Source organism: Pteropus vampyrus, unplaced genomic scaffold, assembly GCF_000151845.1.
Source record: "Pteropus vampyrus isolate Shadow unplaced genomic scaffold, Pvam_2.0 Scaffold36, whole genome shotgun sequence".
In the NCBI taxonomy this organism is placed as follows: Eukaryota; Metazoa; Chordata; class Mammalia; order Chiroptera; family Pteropodidae; genus Pteropus; species Pteropus vampyrus.
The window spans coordinates 6,027,435-6,045,387 of record NW_011888817.1 but is presented as its reverse complement, the minus strand read 5'-3'; the positions used below and the strand labels follow the sequence as shown (position 1 = coordinate 6,045,387).

General features: G+C 51.5%; 1 protein-coding gene across 3 annotated transcripts; it reads left to right on the top strand.

Moving 5' to 3' along the window:
• The first annotated feature begins 226 nt into the window (after positions 1 to 226).
• FGR (FGR proto-oncogene, Src family tyrosine kinase) lies at positions 227 to 17,953 on the top strand. Of its 3 annotated transcripts, none has more exons than XM_011357708.2 (13): positions 227 to 356; positions 7,207 to 7,254; positions 8,258 to 8,490; positions 8,988 to 9,090; positions 9,866 to 9,964; positions 13,107 to 13,210; positions 13,458 to 13,607; positions 14,233 to 14,388; positions 14,486 to 14,665; positions 15,242 to 15,318; positions 15,562 to 15,715; positions 17,004 to 17,135; positions 17,245 to 17,953. In XM_011357708.2, the coding sequence occupies exons 3-13, from the start codon at positions 8,271 to 8,273 to the stop codon at positions 17,451 to 17,453; spliced, it is 1,584 nt and encodes a 527-aa protein (XP_011356010.1). In that variant the 5' UTR covers positions 227 to 356; positions 7,207 to 7,254; positions 8,258 to 8,270; the 3' UTR covers positions 17,454 to 17,953. The 3 variants fall into 3 exon arrangements, with proteins under 3 accessions (XP_011356010.1, XP_011356009.1, XP_011356007.1); XM_011357707.2 differs by having other exon boundaries at positions 7,207 to 7,269; XM_011357705.1 differs by lacking the exon at positions 227 to 356 and adding an exon at positions 6,374 to 6,566 and having other exon boundaries at positions 7,207 to 7,269.

The window sequence follows — 17,953 nt, the reverse complement described above, 5'->3', positions numbered from 1 at the left end:
GGAGTTCAGGTCTGCGGACAGGAGCTGGGGTTCAGGTACAGGGTTGGGAGAGCCGACCCCCGGTAACCCGGGGGAGGCGGGAAGTGGGGGCGGGCAGGCCAGGGATTTGAGGGCCCCTCCCCGCTGCAAGCAGCTGGCTTGGGGCTGGGGCGTGACTGCAAGTTCTCCTTGCCGCCACCGCCGTCGCGTCGCTGCGGCTGCAATAAGAGACGTCCGAGACGGCTTCCTCCTGCCTGCCCAGAACGGGCGGCGGTCAGCACCCCAGTTTTCTTCACCCACACGTCGGTACTTATTGCGTCTGGGAGCCCGGCTGGCTCGCCCTGGGGTCTATTAGAAGCGGCCTCCGCTGGGACCAGGTAGGCGACAGTCAGGTGGGGCTGGAGGGGCAGTGCGGTGCCCCGCCCCTAGCCCGCCCGCGGCCCCCAAGGGACGGCTCGGGGAAGAGGGAGGGGTAAACCTGAATTTAGGGAGGGGAGCTGAGGGAGTTGAGAGCCACAGGGGCCCCACCCCGAAAAGGAAAACTGAGGAGACCTGGAGAGTAAGACTGACAAAATGCGGGGAGGAGACTACGGGAATATGGGACCCCCCAAAAAAGCCTGGTGGGGAAAACGGAAGGAACCTGTAAAGCGAGATTGATAGAATTTAGGACTGGGCCTGAGTCGGGCAGAAGGACCTAAGGAGACCCCCTAAAGAGGCTGGGGGAGAAATTGAGGGGACCTTGAAAGTGAGGGTTTGGGGAGGAGCTGAGGGGTCTGAGTGAGGGGAATCGGGTGATGATGGGACTGAGGATCAGGTGAGGGAGTTGGTTGGAAGGGGTCAAGGAGAACTATTTCTGGAGGATGCAGACTGTGAAGCGAAATCCCAGGGGTCCATCAAGTCCCCCTATCTGGAACCGGTAGAAGTCGGGGGTGAATCCTGTAGCCCAGAAGAGTGAAGCTTGTAGCCAGGAGGGAAGCGGAGGCTACCAAGAATCAGCCCGATAGACCCTCCTGCGCCCGCACTGGTGGGAGGGTCGCGGATAGCTAGAGGACACCTTCGAGGCGCTAGAGGCGTGAGTCCCGGCTTCCTGGGGAAGTACCCGCCCTCATCAGGGATGGGCCTCGCTGGGTGCCCCCTCCCCGCCCGCAGTGGCGGTCTCAGTCTACGTTCCTCTCGGGATCCGGGAATTGCTGGCCGCCCCGACGGATATCCTGCTTTTGACCATGATTGCCGGGAGGGGCTGTCTCCATGGCAACAAGAGGGCGGAGAGGCAGAACTCCATGCTTGGCTGCTATAGCGCGCATTGCCCTCGCAGCCCCTTTGGTTCACGCTCCGCCCCATTTTGGGCCCTCAGTTGGGAGCCCGCTACTGAACAGAGGAGTAAGAGGATGATGCTCCGTGTTCAGGGATCCTGGAGTGGGTAATCTGCAGTCTCAGGGACTTGACCAAATTGGGCCCTTGATTGCTGTGTGACTTTAGGCAAGCTATGGGGCTTCCCTGGGCCTCATTTTCCTTATGTGAATTACGGAGGGAAATAATCTCTGCCCCTACCCAGCCCATCCCCAGTCATAAGAATCAGGTGCAGAAAGCAGTTTTTGGCAAGTGTCCTGGAGGGGTTAAGAGTTATTTGTCCCTAATCCCGGGGAGCCTCCCCTTCACCTTCTCAAAAACATGTAGGATAACCAGAAAGCCTGACAGGGCCTCCAGACATCAGCACACAGTCGACGGCTAATAAATGCTTGTAATCTGTTGAGGGAAAGTCAGTAGGTTTGAGACCTGTCCCCAACCCCCGTGGTGCCAAACTCAGTGACCCCGAGTCCTGTTGCCTCCTTTCATCCGTGCTGGTAGTGGCCGTAGAAAAGCAGGGCTCCGTTCTCACTTCACAGATGGGAAGATGGAGCTTTGGGAGTCAATGGCTGACAGAGCCAGCAGTAGAGACCCAAAGTCCAGAGCATCTTGTCCTTGAATGTAGTAGCCAGAGCTGAGGTCTGAGTTCCCCTGCATCCCTCCCAAATCCCATGTAGCCCTCTGGAGAGGGAAGTGGGTAAGAGGGGAGTGGTAGAATATGGGGTTCATGGGCTTCCTGGCTGGCTCCTGCTCCCCAGCGAGCATGAAGCTGTGAGTGAAGGTATAAGAGTGTTTGTGAGTAGGATTTGGGCTTTGAGTGAATGAGCATGAGTGTATGAGCATATGTGTGGGTATTCCAGTGTTTTCTGCAGCCACTTGGGGCTGATGTGGAAAAGAAAGTGGCCATACTTTGAGAGGCTAGGACACTAAACCTGTGGAAGGAGTAGTCAGGGCCCTTTCAGCTGGCCTAAAGTAGCACCCAGGGAGGGGGCTTCCTGTCCAGTCACACTATGGAATCTAAACTCGTATTTCCTCAGCAACCCCTGAACCACCCATGCCTCCCAGCCCCCAAGAATCTTGAGTCCCTAAAGAGCTCTGTTCTAAAGGCTGATGGGTGTGTTTTCAATAACAAATGAGAAACCACTTTTACCTATAAGAAGTGGAGAAAATTCAGCTGACACCCTCAGGACCATATGGAGGGTAAAGCCAGCATGGTCAAGATAGGTCTCCTCCCTCCTCCCCTGCCCCCACCCTTCTCCCACCCTACCCCTCATGCCTGGCCCCACCAGGGTGGTAGAGTCAGACTGGGCTACGTCTTAGCCTTTGGGTATTCAGGGGTGGGGAGTGATAAGCCCTCAAGAAAGGCTGGTGTGAGATGGTGGAAGGTTTAATGAGAGGTGGGGGCCTCCGTGAAGGAGATGAGGGCTCCGTGAAGGCACTGGAGCTTCATGAGGGGTGCAGGGTCTCAGTGAGGGATGGAAGACTTTCATCGGGGGAGGGGGGAAGGAGGTCAGGTCTTGTGAAGTATGGGGTGCCGTGGCACCGAAACTTGGGTCCTGCCCCTCTAGCCCTTGCTGCCCCTGGCCAGCCCAGAGGCTGAGGAGAAGCCGGAACTCTTGCAGGATGGTGGTTTCCTGCTGCTGCCCAAAGTCCCAGTTCCCTTTTAGTGAAATCCCCCAGGCAGCCGGGCCAGCGCAGCCTTCCCACCTCGCCCTAGGAACTTCTCTTTCTTCTCAGCCTTGCCACTCCTCCTCCTTCGGCCTTGGAGGGGCCTTCCAATTAAGGAATGGAGCAGAAGTGAAAGTTCACTGAATTACCTACTGTGTGCCTGCTGCTTTAAGGGGCTTGACCACATTTGATGCTCAGAAGCAACCTCATGAGGTAAAGATTTATATTCCTATTTTCTAGGCAAACAAACTACAGCTCAAAGAAGTGAACTGACTTGCCCAATATCTCAAGCTAGTTGTCAGACCAGGTAGAATTTGCACCTAAACCTGTCTCCAGATCTTACAGATTACTTGGCAGAGTTTGGGGCAGGGTGTAGGGGAGGGACAGAACATCCTGGGTCTACATCAAAGCCCTGGCTTTGGAAAGTGTAGCCCTCAAGAAAGGATGAGTAAGCCGGGGGCTCCTATGTCCAGGCGTAGAGGCGAGAGGGAGGCAGGCTTCCCGCTGGGTGGCCAGCTGCCATACGGCAGCGATGGTGTGTCCAGTTGGCCAGGAACTGGGTAGAAAATATGATGTTCACCAGTCAGGGACAGCATGACCTCCTGCTCAGGCTTTGGAGAACACAGCCACGGTGCCAGGAACAGAACTCTGGACCTGAATTAATAGTCCTGGCTTTGAATACCCTATCTGGCTATTTGACCTCGAGCAAGGCACTTCCCCCTTCACACAAGAGGAGGTGCTGATTAACGGTCCCTAGGGGCCATTCTGGCCTTGCTGCTTGTTGTTCTCAGCCTCACTTAGCCTCTGCACACTGCACAAGAGTCACACTTCTTCATGCCTTTCCCCAAAAATGCACAGAAGGTACAGATGCAAAAATTGAGGTTCAGAGGGCTGTCATTCATTCAAGGTCCCAGAGTCAGGTAGGACCACACAGAGGAGATACTGAAGGCCACAGCACCATGTTCCAGGGTTGCACCTCAGCTCTGACACCCACAACTTGATTTTGACCCAGATGAGCCTCTGGAAGCCAACTTTTGTCAACCAAATGTTCAGGAGGTGTTTTTATTCATTAACAGATTCAGGTCCCTATCTATAAAATAGGGATAATAATAAAACTCACTTCATAGGGTCGCTAAGTAAAATTATGTATGGGAATTGCTTGGTACAATGCCAGGCACTGAATAGAGGTATTCAGTACATTAGCATTTTTAAACTAATAGTTATTGCCACCCAGATTTCTAGGAAATCAAATAATTCTCCAAAGAATTGGCGGCACTAGTTGGGATCAGAGGTAGACCAGGACAGAGAGTTGGGTGAGGAGTATTTTCATGCAGGAGCCTGAGTGGAGAGGACCCAAACTGCTCGCTCTCTCTTTCCTATCTTTGTGTCTTTAGTTCTGTCTCTGACTGACTTCATCTCTGCCTTTCTCTTTTTCTGTCTCTGTCTTTCTCTGTCTCTCTACTTCTCATTTCTGTCTCTTTCTCTTTGTTTCTTTCTGGCAGTGAAGCGCTGGAGCCAGCTAGTGCTGGCTCTGGGGAGCTGAATCTTTGAATCTCTTTCCAGCTCAGCGTTCAGGAAGTCACTTCGGTAACCTGAAATCAGCTATGGTGGGATTATTTACACCATGGAAATCAGTAAATGCTAAAAATCGGACCTTTTTTTTAAAGTGTCAGTATACTAGCACACCACACTGGGGTTCTCTTTGTCTGTCTGTGTTTAGGTCTCTCTGTATCTCTCAATCTCTGTCTCTTTGTATCTGCATTTTCTTTTTCTGTTTCTCCTCATCTCTTTCCTCTGACAAAGAACACAGTCACATTCAGTGCGGCCTCCTTACTGCCTTGGGCCAGGCAGATGCCAGACCCTGTGCCCCATGCCCTTACCCCACATCCCCCCGCCCCCTCTACATGCTGGTACTCAGAGGTCCAGGCCCAGCCCCAGGCTCTGGTACCCAGCAGGCCTGGGAGTGCAAAGCCCTGAGAGCTGACCCTGCTGCCTGCAACCATGGTGTCAGACCTGCTAGGGCTCTTCCTCAGCCCATAGAGCCCTCTGCCTCCTTCTCAGAAGCTGACAGTTTCTGAACCCCCTCCCCCACACTACCTTCCAGGTGTGCTGAAGTCAGGGCTCTCCTTTGGTTGATTTGACAACATAGATGTAATATGTAGCCAAGTGACAACATTGTATCTAGGTGGAGATCCAAGAGGTTGTATTAGTTTGCATCTCTTATAGAGAGGAGTTCTGTATCGGTCTGCCACCAGGAAAGGGCTGTGTATATCTCTCTGTGTCCCTGTAGGGCTTCATGCATCTGTGCATGCTTTTAGAGATGGCTGTAATTATCCATGTCTGTGACTGGGCAATGAAAAGAAGTGATTCAGATTCTGGAGCCAAACGCCAGGATACATTAACTCTGTGACCTTGGGCAAGTTTCTGAACCTCTCTGTGCCTCATCAATAAAATAATACTTACCTCATAGGGTCGTTATGAGAATAAACAGATAGTATAAGTAAAATGTTTAACGTGGTGGCTGGCACATAGTGCTATAAATTCTGTATATGCTGTTCTTGTGGAGAGACCATGTGTGTGTGGATGGGTGAGGGCTGGAGGTGTGTATATATGGAGGTGTGGATATCCTTGAAGATGTATGTGTCTGTGAATCTGTACAGAGGAGCTCAGAGCCTCTGCATGAGGCGCTGTGTGTAGCTGAGGTAATACGCGTGTCTCACAATGTGTCAGGAGGGCTGTGTGGATCTGCCATTCGAGATGTGCATGTCTTCCTGTGAGAAGACCTTCATTCTCACCCTGTAACCCTTGTTTTCATCTTACCCTCCCATCTGTCCCCTCAGTGCCTAAAAGCCCTGGAGGCCACCCCCCACCTCCATTCTTTCCCTGGCCCTAACCAGCCCTGCAAGACACGGTGGTTTCACCCCCGGGGAGGGGTCCCGAAGCGAAGGTCTCGGGGATGGCTTGCTGAACAGGGACTATTTTAGGTTTCTCACCACAGCCCGCCTCACAGTTTACCACATGAGTGTCAGCCCCCGCTTCCAGGGGAGAACAGTTACAGTGAAGGGTGACAGGGGCTGGTAAGGCTAGAGCGGGGGTCAGGGCACTGCTGTGACAGAGCCATCATCTAGGCAGCCTAACTTGGTGGATCCAGAAAGGCCTCCTGGAAGAGGTAAGTGGTGCCTGGTAGGAGCGGCAAGACCCATAGAGAGAAAAGGTGGAAAATATCCATAAAGCGAACTGGACTTGGGGGTCGAGAAAGGCAAGGCAAAGACCCTCAGGCCCCTCTGCGGGGAATCAGTGTTTACTGGGCTGGCCCCACCCTGCAACTCTCCATTCCCCTCACATCTTAGGAAACTGCGCTCTCTCCCCAGCAGTTCCTCTCAGAGTGTTGCAATGGCAGAGTTTCTGGCAGGGTGTGGGGAGCCCTTGCTCAATGGCCTGCCAGCCTGTTGCTCAGGGACGCAGCTACCAGCAAAGGCTTGGCTCATAGAGGGGCTCCCCAAGGGATCCTGGTGGCCCTGACTTCTGACCTGGGCCCTTCCCTGATGTGAAGATAGGAGCAAGCTCTGGAGGTAGGTGTCCACCTTCATTCAACCACCAGATGCAGCCCTGGGCTGCTGGGGTTTGCCGGGGCCAGGCAGGGAGCAGAGGCAGCGTCCGAAGGAAAGACTTGTTTTTAGGAGGCAGTGACTGGCAGTCCAATAGTGAGCTGATTATGACTTGATAGAAATCCAATTAGAGAGACGGGTCTAACACTAAACTATGAGTGTACAAGGCTGTTAACCTGAGAGGCAGCCAGTGTACGTGTGTGTGTGTGTCTGTGCGTGCATGTGCATGCTGTGCATCAGAGCATGGGCTCCTGTGAGAGTTAGTTTGTTTTGGTGTGTGGTGGTGTTAGTTAGCTCACTCATGCAAGTGTATGCTGTGAGTGTTGGTGTGTGACAGTTCCTGGCATGTATGTGTTACTGTATGTGGTGGTGTGGTGGTGTGTCAAGTGGATATTAGTGTGAGAGAGTCAGTGTGGGTGGCGTGTCCTGTGTGAGGGTGGATGTGTAAGTGTGCCAGGGGAGATGGGAAGGAAAATAAACGCAGAAGTCATGCTGGGGCAGAGCCCAGGCTTTCTGGCTTCCTGAAGAGGGCAGGAGCTGGCAGCTAGCTGGCAGGAACATTGGCAGAACCTTCATCTTCTATGTCCTTCTGTCTCGCTCTCAGGTCTCTGGCCCCTCCCAAAGACCATGTCGCAGCCTCACTGACCAAAGAGTAAGAGCCTGAGGGGTGAGTGGGGAGAGTGGGAATTGAGGGCTTTCAAGACCCCAAACGGGATGGGGGTGGCCTTCCTGGGCCCCACAACTCCTCACAAACCCCTCTTCCTACAAGAACCCTGTTGCTAGGTAACAGATGGGTGAGCCAGAATGAGGCAGCTTGAGAGACCAGAGGCTGGACCCGCAACAGGAAATGGCCTTGATCCCTCTCTGCAGGGAATCTCCAGGTGCAGGCACACAGCCCTCACACATTCACGCCAAATGCACATCAATTCATAACATGCACAGACACAGAAAGACACACACACACGTACGCATAGATATTCACACGTACTTCCACAGACCCACACACACAAATACACACTCAGAAAGGCACATATCCTCCCACACAGAGCTAGGTACATGCACACAATGAAGACACACAGACACAGAGGCAACTATTCACACAGACCTGCATTCACAGGGATACACACACACACACACACACACACACACACACACTTGCACAGAAACATGTACATATCCACACACTTATAAGACATGAACACACACAGAGCCATCACCTGCATAGACATGTACACACACCCAAACATTCTGCACACACACAGACATACCCACAAGCAAACTCACAAATACTTAGAGACATGTAAAAGACACACGAGTACTCTGAAAGAGTAACAGAAATACAACATACTGAAGCAATAGGAGGCAAAAATATATAAATAAGCACAGCAACATTTCGAGGCAGAGAACCAGCCCTACCGAAGATACACATACTCTCCAAACACACTCAGGCAGCTGGCTGGTAGATCCAATGGTGGCTATGCCTCATTTTTATCCTTCACTGGGGAGGACCCCCCACTCCAGGCCTGAGAGAGAAAGCTGCATGCCTGTGTGAGCGTGTGCGTGTGTGTGTACATGCGCGCACATGTCCAGGTATACGTGCATAGAGTGGCATATCTGGTAGGGGCCTCTGAGTGAGGCATGCCCTCATTTTTTAGCAGAGTACCTGGAATGGGCTGTGTTTTCTGCAAGAAGTTGGAGCCAGGGCCCAAGGAGGATGGTGGACTAGAAGGGGACTTCAGGAGCTATGGGGCTTCAGACCGCTATGGCCCTGACCCTACGCAGGCCCAGTCTGTGCCCTCCTTTGCCCATATCCCCAACTACAACAACTTCTCCCCTCAGCCCACCGGCCCTGCCTTCCTCGATGGGGGCACCATCAGGGGCATCTCAGGTGAGTCCAGTAGGCTAATAGCAGGTACTGCCTGGACCCTGGGAGAAGGGGAGACGTGGACTTGTCCTTAGAAACCTCCAGTATGATATGGGAGACACAGCCCTGCTTTCAGCATTCAGTTTGAGGGAGTATGTACAGCTCTACCCTCAGAAACCCCAGGCTGAGGGGCAGACAGCTCTGTCCCAGTGTGAGAGAGGGACCCTGAGGACAGATGTAAAATGTGAAGTCTTCTCTGTGGGGAAAAGGAGAAATCAGTGAACTGGGGACTTCCCGTGGTGGGAGGGATGAGCTTGTAGGTTTATGTCCTGAATCCATGGTGGGGGAGGGGACAAGCTGTAAAGCCTGAATCAGAAATTAGACTCAGAAGGCCTCTGGGAAGTAGGGCATGGCAGCAGTGGAGAGGCGCAGCACCTGGCTGGGGAACAGGACTCTAGAGGTACAGCCCCCTTGGAGCCCCATCCCGTGCCCTACTCTGCTGAGTAGCCCTAACTCTGCAGGGACTGGGGTGACCCTGTTCATCGCTTTGTATGACTATGAGGCCCGAACAGAAGATGACCTCACCTTCACCAAGGGTGAGAAGTTCCACATACTGAACAACACGTAAGTGACCAGACTACCCAGCTCAAGTCATGGCTCGGTCCCTGTCCTCAGAAAGCTCCAGCCTAGTTGGGGACATAGAAACATGACAATAACAACCCTGAGCAATTGCTACGATGTGGGGAGAGTATGAGGAACTTATGGGCACAGAAAGAACACCAAACGTGGTCTCCAGGGTAGTGGTGATCAGGGCAGTCTTCCTGGAGGAGGTGATTTCCAAACTGAGACTAGAAAAATGAATACATATTGAAGGAAGTGGTGAGAAAAGAGGAAGAGAGAGTGAGAGAGAATGAGAATAAATGATGACTTCTGGAAACCACCAACTGGTTCAGTCTCGGTGCATCATAAAATATGAGGTACAGAAAGGAGAAAGGGCAAAGTGGAGAGGTGAGTGGGAGCAGAGTCTGCAGGGCTTCTTAAGCCATGATGAGGAGTCTGGATTTTATCCAGAAAGAAATATGTAGCCATTGAAGGGGGGCGTATAGTGGGGAAGTGACCTACTTAGCTGTTCACTGCCTACCCGAACCCCAGCCCAGCTGAGGAGCCAGAGGAGAAAACCAGCAGGCCCAGATGTCCCCAAACACATTCTGCAGGGAACAGTCTCCTGGGGGCAGCTGCAGTGGCTGGGGGTGGAATAGAGAAAAGCCCTGAGGTGCGTGTGTCCAAGGTAAAGGATCGGCAAGGCCAGTCTCCACCTGATCCTCTCTGTGGCCCTCTCTGGCCACATGGTGTCCCAGAGGCTGGGTTGTCACTGACATCTTCTGTTCTGTGCCTGCAGTGAAGGTGACTGGTGGGAGGCTCGGTCCCTGAGCTCCGGACAAACGGGCTACATTCCCAGCAACTACGTAGCCCCTGTGGATTCCATCCAGGCTGAAGAGTGAGTAGAGGACTTGGGGGAGACCAACCCTGTGGATAGGATTCTGGAGTCCAGATTCAAGGTCACCTCTTGGGCAAGACGTAGCTCCACTCTGTCTTCTTATCTATAATTCTGTTAAGGTCATTGTGAGAATGAAAGAAGATAATGACAATAATAGTAGATGATACTTATCTAGCATGTACTGCTTCCAGGCACTATTTAAAGTACTTTCTATGTATTAACGGGGTTAGGAACTAATATCCTGTCCAAGTTCACATGGCTAGTAAGTAGGTGGAGCTGGTATTTGAACCCAGATAATCTGGCTGCATTTGCTAAGCATTAGATGTATTTCCTCTCAGAGATAACAACAGTGTATGAGCTTTAAAAAATTGTAAAGTGCTAAACAAATTCTAGGGGGGCATTGCTCAGAATTACTTGTGCTGAGGAGGCAGGGAATTATCATTCATGGAGTATCTTTATATAATTGAGATACTACGACAGGTACTTTACCTACTTTGATTCATTTAATTCTCACATAACACTGTTGATATTACTATTGTCCCCATTTTACAAATAAGGAAACTGAAGATCATAATTTTTAAAAAAATAATCCTCACATATACATACATATATGAGAAAAGGAAAGATTGGAGAGATTGCAGAGTGAGAGTCACCAGGAGTTGGTGACTAATTTGCCATTGGGGTATCAGAAGTGGGAGGAATCCGGGGTAGCCCAAAGTCTTCTTGAGGAATTGGCTAGGTGATGGTGCCGTTTGCTAAAGTGGGGTACACAGGAGCAGGTCAGGTTTGGGAGTGGGAACTTGTTGGGCTGAGGTTCATGGAGAGGAATACTCAGGTGGAGGAGACTGCCAGCAAGTAGATTAGGTCGGACTTAGCATGAGAGGCGCCCAGCCCATGCCATACCATGCCTCTGTATTAGCCCAGAGGAAGGAGCATTTTCTCCTAATTGGCTCTAAGGCTCTTTGTTTGATGTGGCTCTTGCAGAGGGAATACCTGGGAAAGAGTGGAAATTTGGGACTCCTTAGAGTGGAGATGATAATTAAAACTGTAGGGGAATGCAGGAAGAGGAAGGAGAGAGATTGGCCCTAGGACCCAAGTTGAGAGAAAGCTGCCCTTGAAAGAGAAAGAGCTGCTGGAAAACTAAGCCGGGCCAAGTCAGAGCAGGCAAGAGAGTGGAGGAGAGGTTTCAGGAAACAAAAGAGGGAGTATCAGAGGCTGCCACTGGATTTGGCAATGGAGGTGACCTTGGTGAGAGATCTCTCTTTGTAAAGTAGGGTGAAGGCCAGACAGCAGAGCCTGGGAAGGAGTAGGAGGAAAGGAAGTAGAGACCCAAATGTGAAGTGCTTTTTCAAGTGAAGGGAAGACGAGAGATACAGCAGAATGTTGATGGCAAGATAGGGCTTAAAACAGTTTCCTTTGGGGAAGGAAGAAATGTAGGCATATGTGCAGGTTGGTGGGATGGAGAGACTACAGATGGGGGCTGGTTGGTGGGGGAGAGGTGTCCCTGAGCAGTAGGAAGTGGACGGGATCCAGAGCTCAAGTGGGGGTGAGGCTTTCATCTGGAGAGGGTGGGAGGAGGCACGGAGGAGAGAAGGGGTGAAAGTGCAGAAGTTGGGAGGTTTGAGGGGTTCGTGCTTGTGTCCACATCTTGGGGGCAATGTCATGAAGCCCTGAGAGGCACTCAGTGCAGTGTTGTCATTAAGAACAGTGTCATGGTTAAGAGTTCAGGCCCTAGAACAGACAGACAGCTTGAGTTCCTATTCCCGCAACATAGCTTAAGAGCCTGTGGCCTTGGGCAAGTTGCTTAACCACAAGGTATCTCAATTTCCTCCTCTAACGGGGTGAGGGGGGTGGGTGGGGGGGTGTTAATAATAGTACTTACCTTATAATAACTATGTATAGTGCCAGGTGGGTACTAGACTTATGGAGGAATCACTTCGTAAGTTATATAAATGTCTAATCACTATGCTGTACACCTGAAACTAATATAAAATAATATTAAATGTCAACTATAATTGAAAAAAAAATAGTACTACTTACCTCACAGCATTATTATAAGAATTAAGAGAATACATGTGTGTATTAAAGCAAAGCCTGACACAAAATAAATGCTGTTATTATTAGATTAATTATTAAGAAGTAGCTAATGTCATGAGTGTGGGTGGGGGCAGGGCTTTGAAAAAACTTGGGAACGTGTCTTGTCTTCATAGTCCATCAACAGTTCCTCCTTCTCCATCTTGCCACCCTCCTGGATTCTCCGTTTGCCAATGCCTATCCCTATTCCCTGTGCTTAGAACCCAGGTCTGGATGGACAATCCCAGAGTTCACTGAGACTGCCATCTCCCTTAATTTGAAAACTATGCTCCTTTCAACTGAGCCCAAGATGGTTATGGTTCAAGGTAGTGATCAAATGACATCTCAGTCTCCTATGGCACCTGTGGTCACTTCAACTCCCCTGTGTTTGAGGCTATAATACAGTCCCAGGAAGACTATCTAAGAGAGCAGGAATGCTTGGAGCCTGAGGTTGGAGTTGAGACTTAGGACAACACTCAAATTCAAGAGAGTGAAGGAGAAGCAGCAGTCAGAGTCTGCCAGGAGCAGTCAGAAAGAAGGGAAGAGAAGCAAGAAAAGGTGTCATTCTGGAAACCAAAGGAGGAAAGGGTTTTGGGGTGGGTGTGGTGAGAGGGATCTGAGTGATTGCCTGGGGTGATGGGAAAAAAACTAGGGTGGGTGGCAAAAGATTTCAAAATAGAGCTCATCAGCTAGCTTTGATGATGAGCTTCCCTTCTCCCAGCCTCAAGTTCCTCATCTGTAAAATGAACTCATGGAGGGCCAGTAATGAGATGGACTAATAGACTGGTGGCACCCTGATGAGGTAACTGGTAGTGGGTTTCTAGCAATTTTAGTTCAAGAGAAACCCAAAGAGTGGAAATGAGAAGTCTAACCTTTATTGGGCACCTACTATGTGCCAGGCATTCTAATTTCCCTTCTCTATGATCCTCAACACCAGGCTGTGAAGCAGGTATGAGTCCTCTTTTAAGAGTGATGACATTGAATCTTGGATTGTGAGGTGACTTTACCCAGGAGGCTGAGTTGGGGGTTGAACCAGATATACCTGATTCTTCTTGGCTCTTCCCAACAGGTGGTACTTTGGAAAGATTGGGAGAAAGGATGCAGAGAGGCAGCTGCTCTCCCCAGGCAATCCCCAGGGAGCCTTTCTCATTCGGGAGAGCGAGACCACCAAAGGTAGGGACTGCACCATGACTGGCCCTGGACAGGGACAGCCTAGCCTATAGGGTGGGGCTAGGAGTGGTGGGGTGGGGCTTGTGTCAGGGCCAAGACTGGGACAGGGTAGAGGGGCAGAGCTAAGACAGGGACTGGGTTCAAGGGATGTGGCTGTTCACCTTCAGAGTCCCTAGCTTTTGGGGCATCTCCTGGTTTCCAGACTGGGAGCGAGGAAAAAAGCAGGTCCAAAGATGACCCTTCCCCACAGGCGCATACTCCCTGTCCATTCGGGATTGGAACCAGTCCAGAGGTGATCACGTGAAGCATTACAAGATCCGCAAGCTGGACACAGGTGGCTACTACATCACCACACGGGCCCAGTTTGACTCCGTGCAGGAGCTGGTGCAGCACTACATTGGTGAGGATGGGTCCTACTGAGACTGAGGCCCAGAGGAGGGAAGGTTCTCCCAAAACAGGAGTGGCTGTCCCGGGCTAGAACCCAAGTCTCTTCACCCAGGACACTGCTCTGTAGGATTCCAGAGGAAACTGAGGCCTGAGGCCATCTATGGCCAAATGGTGCCCCCTAATGTCTGAGCTGGGTAGGAGGCAGAATAGGAGAGACCTGGATGGGCTGTGAGGGTTGAAGGGAAGGTGGGAATCATGCCCGGGTTTCTGCTTTGGTTGGTTAGGGCAAGAATGAGATGCATGGAAGGGCGAAAGCCGCATGTCTACATCTTTGTCTGGAATCCTCAACTCCATTTCCACCTGTCAGAATCCCATGTTATTCTTGGAGGTCCATATGGAGGCCACCTCCTATGGGAAGGCCCCCAATCCTTATAGGGATTATCTCTCCCTCTTGGTGCCACTTTCTTTCTTGGGCACCAACATGTTCACCTACTCAGTGGGCGGGGTTCCCTTCTACCCTGGCCTGTGAGCTCGCCTGTGGCCTAGTTCCTTATAACTGTTCTTGAAGGCTAGAGTGGGATAAGGAATGTATGGGGCTGTCCTGGCCCACCTGTGACTTTCAACACCCCGCTCCCCAGAGGTGAACGACGGGTTGTGCCACCTGCTCACTGCAGCCTGCACCACCATGAAGCCGCAAACGCTGGGCCTGGCCAAGGACGCCTGGGAGATCAGCCGCAGTTCCATCGCGCTCGAGCGCCGGCTGGGCACCGGCTGCTTCGGGGATGTGTGGCTGGGTACGGAAGTCCCAGGGGCCGGGGCCGGGGCCCGGGGCCGGCGCGAGGGCTTGGGCTGTCAGCAAGCCGGTTCTGACAAGCCGCCGGCGCCCGGCAGGCACGTGGAACGGCAGCACAAAGGTGGCGGTGAAGACGCTGAAGCCGGGTACCATGTCCCCGAAGGCCTTCCTGGAGGAAGCGCAGATCATGAAGCTGCTGCGACACGACAAGCTGGTGCAGCTGTACGCCGTGGTGTCGGAGGAGCCCATCTACATCGTGACCGAGTTCATGAGCCACGGTGAGGGGCGGGGGCGGGAGGTGGAATCTGGGGGGTGGGACTTCGGGCGAAGTTAAAGTGGGTGTCTGGGGGAGGCACCTCGGTGGCAATCTGTTATGGGACGGGAGACGTTGAACAGAGTCCGAATAAGGGTCTGGAAGAGTGAGACTGCGTGAGTGCTGGGAGTGGGGGCGGAGCCAAGTTAGACCCGGCCGTATCAGGTTTTGGGGTCGGAGTCTCTAGCGTTGGGATAGTCAGCTCGTGGGTGGGGCTTGCGAAAGCAGGATCTGATGGGGAAGGGTCTGGGGCGGAGTCTGAATGGGGCGTGTCTGGGAGGAGTGATCGAGGCAGAGAAGAAACGAGTTGTGGACAGAATCGGGGTATCTGTGGCAGCGGTGCCTGGGCGAGATCTGTGAGACGTCGAGGCACCTGGCGGGATCCTGAGTGGTGGTGGATCAAAACGAGAGGGCTGGGAACAGGGGGCGGGGCCGAGCTCTAGGAGACGGGTTCTGGATAGAGGCGAGGCTGAGGAAGAGAAGGCTGGCCCGGAGCTAGGGGTAGGGTCTTGATGATGATTTTCTGGGTTCCTCTCCTCAGGTAGCTTGTTGGAGTTCCTCAGGCGCCGGGAGGGCCAGGATTTGACGTTGTCCCAATTGGTGGACATGGCAGCCCAGGTAAACTGGGACAGCAGCCTTCACCTCTCAGGCCCCTCTCCTATTAACCTCCCACAAATCTCTGTGCCCTCAAACATCCACCCTACCCCCCTGGACGTGCTGCCGCACCCACTGCTGTGCAACCTTGAGGCAGGGCACTGAGCCAGTCTCTGAGCCTCAATCTCCTCATCTGGAAAGCTGGTTTTTCAAATGATCTGTCAAACAAGCCATGGTCTTCCCATCTCTCCATACCCTGGCCCTCAGGTGGCTGAGGGAATGGCCTACATGGAGCGCATGAACTACATCCACCGCGACCTACGGGCAGCCAATATCCTTGTGGGGGAGCAGCTGGTGTGCAAGATCGCTGATTTCGGCCTGGCTCGCCTCATCGAGGATGATGAGTACAACCCTCAGCAAGGTGCCCTGCCTCACCCCACCTTGGGGCCCTACATACTCAGGAACCCTTCCCCACCCCAAACCATCTGGCACACTCCGATCCTGATGAAGTGTAGTAGTCAACTCTGGGTTCGAATCCCGGCTCCTCCACTTACCAGCTATGTGGCCTTGGGTGTCACCTAACTTCTGTGAGCTGTCTTTTCTCATCTGTAAAATGAAAATATTCAGCCAACAAATATTTATCAAGTACCCACTGTGTGCCAAGTACTGCTATAATTCTCAAGGGAAAGACCATAAAGTGTGATAGCATGAACTCTAGCCAGAATGCCTAGGTATGAATTCTAAGTACTTATATACGCTGTGTGACCTATGCAAGTTACTTAACTACTCCGTGCCTCCTTTTCCTCATCTGTACAATGGAGATAATAGTAACATGTACCTCACGGAATTTTCGTGAGAGTTAGATGAATTAATGCATGTAAATCACTTAAAATAATGCCCGGCATGTAGTAAAGGCTATACAGCAGGTCCTCAAATAATGTCGCTTTGTTCAACATCGTTTTGTTATAACATTGACGAGCGAAAAATTTGATTTCCCACTGGGGTCACTGTCTGTGTGGTGTTGGCATGTTCTCCCCGTGTCCGCATGGGTTTTCTCCCATTTCCTCCCTAATCCCAGAGCTGTGCACGTGAGGCGAATGAGCGTGTCTACATTGGCCCAGTCTGAGAATGTGGGTGTGAGTGGCCCTGAGATGGAAGGGTATCCAGTTCAAGATGGGGGTCCCACCTTGGGCCTTGAGCAGCCAGGAGAAGCTTAGGCCACCTCTACCCTGAACTGGAATAAGCGGGTTGGAAAATAATTATCTTACTTGTTTTTATTCGTCTTTCTTTAATGTATGTATAGCTCACATTTATTTCAATGTTTACTATTAGAAGTGTTTTGGATCTTTATTTAGAAGTTTGGTAATGATTTTGTACCCAGAAATATGCTGCAGGAACTTCACTCTTATTTATATCTATTATTAGTCTAGGGTAAAATTGGTTTCATTGTACATCGTTTCACTTAAAGTCACACTTTCCAAGAACCTAGTGGCATTGAGTGAAGACTTACCATATAAATGTTAGATGTTATTATTATGAGAATTATTACAATGTTTATAAAGTGTCCAGCACTATACTAGCCACATAGTAAGTGCTGGCTTGATAGTGGTCCTTTCTGTTATGCTCAGGGTCCCCAATCCTAAAGATACCATTTTTTAAATCCAGCTGTTCCCCCTCACTAACTTTCCCTTCTCTCCCAATCTCTCCAGGGGCCAAGTTCCCCATCAAGTGGACAGCCCCAGAGGCTGCCCTTTATGGCAGATTCACTATCAAGTCAGATGTGTGGTCGTTTGGGATCCTGCTCACTGAACTCATGAGCAAGGGCCGAGTCCCTTACCCAGGTTTGTAGAGGAATGGGGAGATGGAAGGGTGGTCATGGAGAAGGACTTTCTTCTGGCTGCCTCTTTGGAAGGAGCTAAGCCCCGTGACTGATGAAGTCTCACCCTCCAGGCATGAATAGCCGGGAAGTGTTGGAACAGGTGGAACATGGCTACCATATGCCGTGCCCCTCAGGCTGCCCAGCATCCCTGTACGAGGCCATGTTGCAGACCTGGCGTCTGGACCCAGAGGAGAGACCTACCTTCGAGTATCTGCAATCCTTCCTGGAAGACTTCTTCACATCCACAGAACCCCAGTATCAGCCTGGAGATCAGACATAGCCTATTTAGGCATCAGCCACCTCTCTGCCCACCAGCCCTTTCTAATCCCCAGGGCTCTGGTCCCACAGTCCCCAGGCTTAGGACCCTATAGAGTCCTAGCATGTCAGAGCAAGCAGGTTACTCTGATATCACCGAGGACAACTCATTTATTTAAAGATGGGCAAACTGAGGCTCAGAGATCATTCCTCACTCCCTCTAGCCTCGAGCACTATTTCTCTCCTTCCAACTTAGGCCACTACCTGTGTCTAGTCTCCTTGTTCCCTCCTCCAAAAAAAGAAATGCTCATACCCTCTCTAGTTATTTATAAAACTGTATATCCTTTCCCTCACTTATCTCTCATCCCTGCTTTACTACCCCATCATCCCACCCTGGGTCCGGGACCCCAGAATTCACCCCTTATCTTATGTCTGTAAGTTGCAAAGATAGGGAAAGACTTTGTTGAATGCTGTAGTCCAGAACTGGGGTCCAAGCCCAGGGACTGGGGGGGAGGGTTGCTGAGG